This window comes from Myiozetetes cayanensis, unplaced genomic scaffold (assembly GCF_022539395.1).
Source record: "Myiozetetes cayanensis isolate MyiCay16 unplaced genomic scaffold, myiCay2020 scf6-25, whole genome shotgun sequence".
Lineage (NCBI taxonomy): Eukaryota > Metazoa > Chordata > Aves > Passeriformes > Tyrannidae > Myiozetetes > Myiozetetes cayanensis.
Window position 1 is genome coordinate 37696912 of NW_026087853.1, and position 12453 is coordinate 37709364.

The 12453-nt window shown below is 37.4% G+C and overlaps 1 protein-coding gene across 11 annotated transcripts in view; it reads right to left on the minus strand.

Moving 5' to 3' along the window:
- Window positions 1-12453, minus strand: part of PHF21A (PHD finger protein 21A) — a 136397-nt gene that overhangs the window by 31368 nt on the left and 92576 nt on the right. For all 11 annotated transcript variants that reach the window (XM_050336589.1, XM_050336591.1, XM_050336581.1 and 8 more), the window contains one exon: window positions 3115-3315. In XM_050336589.1, the coding sequence (XP_050192546.1) occupies window positions 3115-3315 (201 nt within the window). The remainder of the gene's footprint in view (window positions 1-3114; window positions 3316-12453) is intronic.

Here is a 12453-nt window from a genome sequence, read left to right on the forward strand (position 1 = left end):
TGGAAGTTTAGGGAACATACAAGCAAATCAGCTTCTCACCAAGTAAAACTCTTAATTTTCAAATGGAAACTTTAGTTACAGTGACCTTCATAATCAGAGGAAGAGAGGAAAAACATTCATAAATTGGTTTCTTTAAAAACAAAAATATATTTTTATTTGGAGCATCCCAATCTCAATTTTAGCCATACATACAATTATCTAGCACTGAACCTTCTTTCCTAAGAGTGTTGGTAGGGCTGTCCTGAAGTTGTAAGAGTTGTCTGTTATTCAGTCCAGCTGCAGGGAATTAAGCTTAACTTCTGTGGAATGGGCTAGTTTTGGAACATATATGTGACACTGAGACTGCTCTTGCCCTGTTTCAAAAATTATTTCATCATTTTGTTTTAAAATGTACTGTCTTCTAAGATACTAAGGAAAACAGACATTACAAATCTCATTCAAAAAGCAAGCAGGTGAGAGTCTCCATATAAACCAGAACACAATGCAAACAGAAAACTCATGACAAGTGACACTCGACAGAATGGCAAATGATCTTATTTTTTTTCTCTTTGGTGTAAAACTCTATTGGCACTGCATCTTCAAAACAGTTACTAGCATGATCAAATGCTCTTAGTACTAAGTAATCACTGTTCTCTCTTGATGTCTGTGCTCTACAGAGGAAGAATTGGAAAACCAGGAATCAGGCAGTCTTGTTCGTGTTCTGAACATGCCTGATTTAGACTGCTTGATTTTAATCACACAAGACCATTCTCTTCTTTCTAATAAAATAATGTATTTCCAGTTGGATTCCTCAGTATTTTTACCACTACTGTTTACTTAAACAAAAACATAGTTTACCTTCACACCTCTAATTTAATAATATTTAAACTATATCCTGTAACTGTTAACTATGCCCAAGTATGAAAAAAAATCACTGTATGATGCAAAATTAAAGGATAATCTATGTTTCAGTTTTATAAATTTATAAAAAATTTAGACATAATTAAATTTTCCTTGCTGCAACATGAACAATTCCCTTAACTTTTTATTTGAGATCTAAGGGCTTCCTATTGACTTCTGCTGCACCTTCTCCAAAGCAAGAGGCTCCATTCCTACAATGCAGTAACATTATTCAAGCTTTTCCAGTGAGATGTAACATAGTATCATCTTCACAAGCATTACATTCAACCATAAACATTTTAAAGAAAAGTGTAATCAATCGTGATACAAGACTGACTCTTTCAAGGGGTTCTATTAAATCTCTAAGTACTCAGAGTATAGTTCCAGTTACAAGATCACAGAACTTGAATATTCTTGTTACTTTGCTGAGCATTAATTACCTTGGTTATTCTAAAAAGTAGTCAATGCATGAATTCATACTGAAGTGACATTCATAGCCAGCCTCCATTCTTTCACATAATATTGTAATAATATGACCTTCTTAGCAGGCTTTTTGCTTTATGAAAATTTTAAAAGCCTTTCTTACTGAACTATATTAAATATATTAAAATGTTACTGTTAAGGTGGCAAATTCCTAAATTTGATTATTCTGAAAATAATAATTGAAAGGATTCTCTTTAATGACATTGCCTTGAAAAATGTGTTATCTACAAAAGTAGGCACCAAAAAACTTTCTCTAGAGAGACAAAATATTTGACCTTTCTTTGCTGAAAGAGATTGAGAGGCAACAAGACAGAGGCACAAGCTCAGATGCAAAATGTTTGCAGAAACAAGTGAGGGTACTTCAGAATTTTACCAATATAAAAAAAGATATAAAAGTGTTAAGAATAAAAGCTGGCTTATTTATCCAAGTGACAGGAGACAACCTCCCTTTCAATTTGTAATTACTTTCCAAGTACTACTGTACCAATGGTAGTCAGAAGGATGTAGCAGTTTTTGGACTGTTTCGCTAGAGGGCTCTTTAACTTTGAACAATCCCTCAAATTTTACAACCCAGGAGATGACCTGGAAGTTAATGCATGAATGCAAAGTGTGGAATACAGAGAAACACATGAAACTGCATTTGCTGTCATGTTTCTTGACTGAAAAACAGAGATCAGTGATACAGCTAAGAGTGATCTATTGTTTGCCTAGAAATATTTCAGGGCACAGTAGTATTTACTTCTTTGTTCTATTTTAGCTTTAGATATTGCTGTTGCTGATCAGAAATGCATTTTCCTTAAGTTAAATTTGCTTCATTACTTCAGTATTCTTTTCTCAAAAATACAACTAGCTAAGCCTCACAAATACATTTTAGAGTGCATCCAAACCAACCTGCTGAGTTAAAGAGAGAACTAATAGTCCAACCATTTCTCCCTCCTCTGCTTTCAGGAAAAGGGAAAATGAGAATCCCAACTGGTCAAAGCTGTGGGTGTGATTCACTGCAATGTGCATAAAGTGAACTTCACGGGTGAATTCTACCATCTGCCTATCCTGGTAAACATGAACTCCTAAGACTGCATCAGCAGGAAAAAAAGATCTCACATACACTTCCTGTTACAGAACATCTCCCTGCAATTTCTAGCTGTTTTATTAGCACACTTTTGGGATTTTAAATATTTGAACAGGAGAAACTTGAAAATCCCCTCTCAGTGAAAGGAGACCACTTTCTCTTTTGAATTATGGGATTATGTCTCTAATTCTATATTGTACTGAAATTTATTTTGCCTTGCAATAAAGACACTACTTTCTAAAACTTTAAGTATTCAATTAGTCATTTACACTCTCAGACAAATCCTTAAAAATAAGAATGAAGCAGAAAGAGGGAACTGTTTTCTTACAGTTTATTCACAGATCCAGTGGGCATTCTGTTCATCTTTTAGAAATAAAGGATTTTAGTCATAACCTCATACAGTGTGTATCTACTGGGTAGGGTTTGACAATCATTCATCCAACTGTGGAAAAGACAGGTTCATTTACTAAACTTTCACTTACTTTAAGGAAGGTGATACTGCCACCCTTCTTTTCTGTGAGGTTATCATTCAACTTTTTAAAATGACATAATTTTTTTGACTTAGGAGGTTATTGCAGAAAAACCCCACAAAATCCATATGCACTTTTCCTTTTTTTTTTTTTTTTTTTCATTTTTAGCGAACTTCACCGTTAGCAAGGAAAAGAATTATCATGGCTTTTTACCTGTGATCCTATCACGTTTGGAGAGGGTGCAGTGGACTGCTGCTGCTGTTGATGGTGATGTTGCTGTAGCTGTTGTAGTGGTTGTGGCTGTGGTGTCTGTAGTTTGTTTTCTGACTGTGCCAATGGCTGTATTTGAAACTTACTGTCTGGCTGTTCCTGCTTCACTATCAAATTCTTTCGAAGCTGTTCCACCACTCTTTTCTACCAGATAAACAAAAACATAAACAGAAATGATGACAGTTATTTAGCTGCACTTATTAGAGAAAATAATAGCACCTAAATATACATTTATATAATGTAAATAAAGAACTGCTCAAAAGCTTAGTGGGATTTCTCTTTTTGGAATTTTGAATATTGTTGTTATCTAATAGGCACAGCATAAAATAGGCCACAAAGGAGTACAGCAGCCCAGCAGGGTGACCTCGCTGTCCTTGCAGAAACCCACCCAACAAAATTCAGCCTATTCACAAACCACTGCAAAAGCTCATTAACCTGTATTTACATGAGACATGTTAGCATTCAGATTCCAAATTTCCTGATTCCTTCAAACATGTACCACTCCTAACAGTGACAAAAAAGTACTTTGGGTTGAAGCCTCGCAGCTGACTTCAAGGCAATGGGCATACCATTTTGTATAAAACTGAGTGGACAGACAACCAGTTTGAGTGCAAAGTGGGGAATAGGATGTGTGGTCATTCTGTTCAATAATATTGTCACCTGAAAAAGCATCAGAGAGGGCTATGTGCATGGGAAGGAAATGGCCCAGATCTATTTCTCCCAGCTTAAAGGCTTCCTGTTACAATATAGCTTCCATTAAGGTTTGAAATTATTTTAAAAAGAGGTTTCTTCTCCTGGTAGCCATTGTGTATCTTTAGACAGTTACAAGATTTAAGAGTAGACCAGGTGAGGTGACCTGCAGCCTCAGATACACATTGCCCCACAGATAGTAAGGGATCATAATCTATGTTTATATTTTACTTTAGTGTGGACAAGAGGGAAAACACCATAAAACCTTTTTTACCTTTTGCAGGCATAGCCAAAAATGGACATTTCTTTCCTACACTCTAACCACCCCCAAGTTAGGACAGCTTTATATACCTAAGCCCTCTCAATCAAGAGCATATGCACACTGCAAAGCAAATACACAACAAGGGTTGGCTTCAAAAGAGAACAATGAAGTCAAGAGATATGATACAGGTTCAACTGAGAAAGCCCTACTGGAGACAGAAATGGTTAGGAAACCTCTACCAGAGCCAGGTGCTGACAGTGGGTTGCCCCAAGCAGTTGCAGTTACATGGAATAGAAAATTTAATAAAAATAAAACCAACCAACCATTTTGATAATACCAAATGTTTTGATTTTCGTTTGGCTTGTTTTGAAGCATTATTATTAAGACATGGTACAAAACAGAGATGGAGACAAAAACATTTAAAAAAAATCCAGTTTGTTTGGTGTATTGTAAATACAACTAACTGGAACAGTATTTTTCCTCAAATTTTACTCCCACAGAATTATGACATTCTGAGCTAACAAAGTATCTGTCCTGTGCATGGTTCTTGACATACCCTAGACTTATGGTGTCTTAGTTATGATGAGTTAAAACTGCATGATGCCTCAATTACTAAGTGTGTACCTCTAGCCCAGAAGAAGATAACAAAAGGGGCAGGTTCCCAAATCAACAGATTTGAGAACTGGAACTTTAAAAAGCCAAATAAAAAGCAAAAGCAACACAAACCCCACCACTGTTTCATAAGGTTGACAAGTGTGAGCTCACATGATTGACCTTTAAGCAAAAGACTGAATTCAGCAACTCACAGGTACAGAAGAAGGACTGCCTGGCTTCTACAACACCTACAGCCCTGAGGATGCACACTCAGCTCTGACAAGAGAAACACAGGTCCAACCTCACTGAAAATGGAGGAAGTTGGTAACGGACAGGAGCATGACAGAACTATCTTACACTGCATCCAGTGAAGTGCTAAAAGCTGTCAAAGCCTAAAAGCTGTAAATTGTTTGTTCTCTGCTGGAACAAGGACAAAATAATAGGAGTGTAGGAGGCATTTTCCTAATTCAGATGCTTTACACAGTTTTAAATGGCCTGTGTCTATCAGCTCATTCATAAACGTAATAACTGAACAACCATTTAAAATTGCTTTCTGAAAAGATCAACCATGTTAACCTGCAAATCAAAGTGCCATGTCAGCAGATACAAGAGCTGAGAAAACATTTCCAGAGAGTAACCCTAGGGGAAGGAGAGGAGAAGGCAGAAAAGTAGGAGAGGAAATAATGTAACATGCCTACAGAATACCTGCCAAAAAAATCGACTGCACATACACTGCCCAGGAGGCTGAAGAATTACCATACCTGGCATGAATAGGAAGGGAGTTTTTGTCTTCCACAGCTGCCTGTATGAAACTCGGGGATAATGGTGCTCTTCTACTGATTCCCTGACTGGAAAAAATCAGCAGCAGTGGTCCAAGAATGAAAGAATTTCCATCTTGTTCTTTACAATGGAAGGAACATTGGTAAAAGGATGGGACAGGAAGGCTGGAGGACTCCTCCGCCATACTGCTACAGTAGGGCAAGAGCCATTGAGTTGGGGGAGCAGGAGCAAGGTGAGTCACATTGAATACACATGCTGCCTGTTCCACCCCCAGGCCCAAATCCTGACCTGCAGAGCTGGAGAAAAACAGGCCCGAAGCACAGCTTTTACTAGTGCCTTGTGCAAAAACTGAGGCTCAGCATATTTGGCACAAGACGGATAATGTGAGTGGAAGAACGCCATTGCTCTGGAAGTCTAGGCTGGCCTGGTAAAGGCTGCTGAGAGCTGCCTGGCAGGAGCATATCCTGCCATCCATATCCATTATGCAGATATTAAATTGGAAGAAACATCTAATGCTTTTAAGATTCAGAGAGTAAAACTGAAGTTTGCACTGCATGCCAATTGCTTACGCAGTTTATTAAGCTGCTTCTACCAACTGCCAGTAAAAGTGCTACACTGAGACTACAGAAATCATTTTACTATCTGCAAGACTGTTGGGATTCTCTGTTTGTAGTTATCAAGAGAGAGACTCTGACAATATATTCCGAAGTTACGTAGCTGAATTAGCAAAACCAGACGAGGTTCTCAGGGTTGCACGTACACAGGAACTCAGAGCAGATCTTACTCCCACTTTCAGCACTACCCTCTGCTGCGTCCTCCTCTGCACAGCCTCAGCCCACGCCGTTGGTCTGACACCACACGGCTCCCCCGCAGCATCCTGCTGGAACCGCTGCTCTGCAGCCACACAAGCGCCCCGGCACGTGTCTGTCTGCAGCAATGTCAGCAGAGCCTCGTTTTGCAGGGAATTAAACAGCAGGGCACTACGAAAGAAACTCTTGTCTACTGTCAGACTTCATTAAGACTGTATTTTAAAACTGTTCTTCAATTATTGACTGTTCTTAATCAATTTTAAAGACAGTTTGTGCTGCAGGAAACACAGTCTCTAGGACTGAAGTTTGCCAAGGCTGATATAAAATCCTAGCTGCATGCCTTAGAGACCAGAGTGTCAGTGGGATTGAAGTTATCTAAAAGAACCACAAAATTCTTAAGAAATATTGGTCTAATTCTTCAAATTTAATCATTACCATTTTTCCTTCTTGTTTTTATTTAGGAATATTTAATTAAATTCTTACTGACAATTTCAAAATTTTAAATTGAGATTAACTCAATCATAAACACCTCATCATACACACAACATAACGGTTTTCTGCATGTCAGAAAGCTCTAGTTCTCCTTATATTCCTAGAATAGTTTCTTTTTCTGCCATACTACAAAGGTATGTACAGCATTTGTCTTTCAAGATTACTGCATCTTCCCCAAAAACAAATGCCAATCCTCTCTTTACATCCAGAACATGAAAGAATGAATAATCACATCCTTTTTTCCATACTGTATTCTACCCAAAAAAGGAACTGCTAGTCCGCTGCAACAGTTACTATCAGACTACTTCAAAATTCATTTGTCTAACAGTGCCTTGTGAGTACAACACATCATCTCATAGCTCTTGCTGTCTTGACATCTTTATCACTAATCTCATCAAGAACCATTCACACCACTTAGTTCACAGAGCCTGAGACATCTTACATGATTCTTTCCTAAAGGTAATAATTGCAATCAATATTGTGACATTTAGCGATACCACTTTCTCATTCATGCCATTGGCCAGATCCTAACACAGCATTAGATGATTATTTTGGTTTGATTAAGCAGAAAATAGGTCTTCTTGGTCATGTATCTGTGTCAAAAGATATCCCTATGCTCATATAAAAACTATCATGAATAAGTTGTTACAGGATAAGCAAAGTCCCTGGAGCAAACTTAAAAGTTAGTAAGGTTTAAAGTTTTTATCCTTATTAGCTAAGCATTATTTCCATTTTAATCAGTCAACCAAGAAATAAATAGTTCTCTGAGTACAGTTATTTTTAAAATACTAGATCCCTTGTTTCATTTGGTGACACATTTTCTTCTTTATCCAGGAAACATGTTCAGAAAAAGCATCCATATCTAAAGGACAGTCTGTTTTTAGACTTCAAAAATCTATACAAATTAAAATATATTCAAAAAAAGAAAAGTAGATTACTAAACAGTCTTGCAATACATACATTTTAGATGACAAAACTGAGGCTCATGCGGTTTGAACTGCTCAATTGCCTGCTAGCAACCCGCTTTCCTGCTCTCCCAATTTCAGGAAGTCAGCTATTACAGATCCTCTGTTACCTGTGCCCTCCAACGACCAAGAAATGTTCTCTGGGATACAAAAACTGCCAACTGCTGCGAATGAAATGGTAAGAGGCAGAACTGATTTCAAATAACCTCCGATTTGGGAGTGAGGAGGATGGAAGGAATTTCACTGTTCTGCAATCTTCCCTTCCAGCCTCCCTCTTTCTTTGCCAGTCCCATTCCCTATCGCTACCCAAACCAAAAGATACCAAAACTTATATGGCAGAAAGAAGCTAAAAGGTTTTGGAGATCCAGCATAACTCTAGTCTTTAATCTGCAAAGAGGGTGCATTTTGGGAATGCAATTTCAGAGTGGAAAGAGTACAAGCAAGGAGAATAACTGTATGCTTATCTAATGTTTTAAGATGCTGTCTTAATTTTAAAATTAAGAATGAAATCCAATTATAGAAATTGATGATGCAGAATCTACACCAGTAAGAATAAAAACCCTGTCATGCAAACCAACTTGAATTAAATTCCATTGAAAGAATGATCCAAGGACTATAGAAATATTTTCACCTATTTCTGTGGTTATCCTGTATTTTTATGGAATTCTGCACCTCTGGCTGTGCTTTACTTACAGAAAATCTTTTTATCAACAAAAACATCCAAACCAACTAAACTAGAAATAATTTTATTTCACGAAAATTGAGTGATACAATTTCCTACTTCTTAAAGGTGATCCAAGTGGCATCTATATTTTTCAGTCAGAAAAGGCTCTTCCGAGGCAGAGGTGCTTGTGTGCCGAGTGGAAATGTAGCAGTGGGACTGGGAGACCACCTCCACCTCATACTTGAATGCCTTACTGGACATGATTACTGAAATGCACACTGTTTATTGGTATAGTTTAAAAATCCAACTTTTTTTAAGCTTTTGTTAAATACACAGATATCTAACCACACCCAGTCAATGGCTGGATTGCCAACACTCCAGTAACTGTCCTAAACAGCACGTGCTGCATTCAGTTCACAGAAAACACAGCTAAAGGTGCACAAAGATATACAGATTTCTTCTCTACGTCTAAAAGGGTTTGCAGAGCACGTCAGGGCAACTAAATGCTTCTCCTCCCTCTGCCATGATGGTCCTGTGGGATGAACTGAACAATACACTTAGGATATGAATGAGCACTAGAGAGGGACCAAGACAGTACAGCTAATTTTGGTATGCTCTAAATTCAGGAGCTTGCTTTGCAGTCTTAGTAACTTTAAAACAATTACTGACTATGACATATGGTACCTTGTGTAAAACAGAATTTAAATAAATCTTAATTCCATAAAAATCTACTTTGATGTTATGTCAGAGAAATACTGTTAGATAGCACTGGCATAATGTGAAAGTATTTCTGTCATTAAAAATGCTGGTAGACTTATTACACTCAATTATATTTAAAACTATTTAAAATAATTACTACAGGTGTGATCCTGAGAGAAACACACAGTTCACACATACGCATTTTGAAACACATATGTATTTTGAAAAAGATGTGGGATATTTCCTTTATAATAGAGAAACATCACTTGAAGTTGCTAAAAATCATTCAGAAGTGGATTCTGCCAGTTCTGAAAATAATGTTAATTCCTTTGTTCTTAATAGAGGAGAATGCTTCTGGGGTTTTTAAATTTTATTTAGAAATATAGCTAGGATTATAAATGAAAATGGCCAAAAATAGCTACTGTGCTATTCTGCTTTATATGACTTCTCAATCGCTTAATTTTCAGTACCGTGTCTTTTACCATTTGCAACACCATAAGACCAAATAATTTTTGGAAGGGAATGTTGTACTGTGAAATGCCTTATGTATCACCGTCCTCTTGTTTTAGAATATTTACTCTTGCATAAAGAAGGGTGCAGAGACTGAACTAGTAGGAGCAGCACACATACGATGTTTTCCTGCAGGTTAATATATTAAATAACTAATGTCTAGCTTCTTACCCCAGCACTTCTGTTAATGCAAAGAAACTTGAAAAAACAGCTACAATAATTAAACAATGAAGCAATTAATGAATGGGGAATTAAGCGTGTGACAATAGTCAGAACAGAACAGGAAAAAGAGTTGTGTGTAGTACTTTGAATACAATTAAGGAGGAATGGAAAGAAAGGAATGAATTTTTTTTTTTAATTTGACAAGGTTTGACAAAGTTTGTCTTACTTCAGGTTTTTCTGCTTCACAGAAGTACTTCCAAGTACAAACATAACCCGGCAAAAGGATATGGGGTTCAGCTCAACATGAAAACGCTTAAGAAATTTAAAAATTGAACTGCTGACTACACTGGAAAAGGTGCTCAGTTTAATTATATCTTGCCCACCTCACTCTTCTACCCCTATCTGTCTGTTTGGGGGGATGGGGGGGACAGAATCTCCTTAGGGAAAAATAAAAAAGTCATCCAGGTTGTGCAGAAATGAAACCAGGGTTCTTTGTACTTCAACAAAAAAAAAGTTTATATGATCTCTGATTAAACCTACTTTACTAGAAGTGTGTAATATGGCCTTGTAAAATCTGTCATGGACTGAAGTTTGGGATATAAAATCTCAGAACAAACAATATTGTGGATTATGATTTCTATGTAGGAGGACACACAGGAACAATCACCCCCATGGAAAAGCCATTCGCATCTACGGGCAGTAGCTAGTTACCAAAGCTAAATGCACTGCCAGGCTGGGCCTGCTGCTTCTCTTCTCCTACCTCTGATTTACCTTGCAACATGACATCCTTTAAACTGAATTTGTGTGCATTAAGCAAATAAAGTAGAGAAATTTAAATTAGTAAACTTATTTCATGTTTTGGAAACAAACAACCTAAATAGAAGTGCACTTTCTAATCTGGTAACTCCTCATATTTTGAATAACCCCAGTGGAAAGGATAGTCATAAAGTAATTTTACAACGTTCTACTGCACAGTATCAGTCCTCAACTAAACATTAATCAGGTTCAGCAGGGTTCTTGTTCATCATACAGCTATTCTCATGACTGAATCACACCTCCTCTCCTCCTCACGAAAGGAAAACATACACAGTTCATGCTCATGTGCTTCATGCGTGATCAGAAGTATCAAAAAAGATGACTAGTTTTATTAAACCACAGAACGCAAATGTGTTCTTTGTCAACAGAAAGATCTGGATGCTCAAACTATGTTGTACAAACCCTAACTGATAACTCTGATGTTGTTAGCAGCATCTCATATTTCGTTTCCACAGTTGCTTTACAAATATCACAAACAAACACCAGCATTGTCCCTATGTCATCAACTAAATACTGTTTAGTATCAGTTCAATTAAAATCTCTCACTAACAACATCACACCACAATTCATTGTTGATCTGTTCACAGGCAGAATAAGTTATTAGAGCAAAAAGTCGTAGTTTCACCCCACTCAAATGAGATTTTTCTCTTCTTCCTAGTCACTTAAACAGTATATCAAATACAGACACTCTGTTCGGCTAAATATACCTGCTGTACTATTTTCTTTAGTTAACCAAGGATGATTAAAACAAAGAAAAATGCATGTTTCACAGAGAAGACATAAAATTAAATCACTGCAGAAGACATAAACTGTTGTCCTTCAATTGTATCAAGGTTTGTAGATCAGGCAACAGTGACTGAAAAACAAAGCAGTGGTTCCTCCTTACCCTCCCAGTTTAAAACTGCTATGGGGAGGGGGACTTTGTCCCTGCCTTTGTTTATCTTGGTACAAAAGGTACATCACTAAGTAAGGTTAAAACTACTCAACAATTAAAGATTTGCTGAACTTCCACCTCTCTTAAAAACACCCAAGAACAGGCATTTTGCCAAAAGAATGGAAAACTACCGTTTTTGTCGAGGGATGCAGTGCTACTGGAGACAGTTCAAATGAAAACCACAACATAATCAAGGACCCAACAAACAGCCCTGTGTAATGTGAAGCTTACTGAGGCTCAGCATATACAGTTTATTGAGAGGTGACTTCTCACAGAGTATAGATATTCATATAAAGAAAACAAATGCAATGATGGTAGGGTTCTTAGTTTCTCTGAAAACTGTAAAATGATGACTGTGGCTGTAATTTGAGGGTGGACAAATTCAACCTTGAAAAAAGATGCAAATATGGTCAAATGCTGGAACAGCCTAATACGAGAGGTAACGGTTTGCCATGGTTTGAAGTCTCTATGACAAGGTTATACAGCTTTGTAAAGGAAATGTGTAACTCAAGTTTCAGAGCAGACTGTATAGTACATGTGAGGGGGAGAGGGATCTGGGACTTGGGAAGACTCTTCTCATGCTTGTCCCTTACCAGGGACAGTGCAAGTGCTCATTCCCAGCACTGAAACTCCACATAAAGACAGCCTTATTCTTTAGAACATGAACATGTCCAGAGGCACAAACAACCAGATATACTCATGGTTGTTTTCTCACCTTCCTCTGAAATACAAGACACTGGTCACAGCTAGAAGCTAAACAAAGCGAGCTTATCTTCTTTCTTTGATGCCTTTTATTGTGTGCTTCTTTATATATTTAGATATTATTGATTTTAGACTTGGAACGGGAAAAAACATTCCCCGGGTCAGGCTTGCTCGGATATTTTTTCCCTTCCACCGCAATGCAG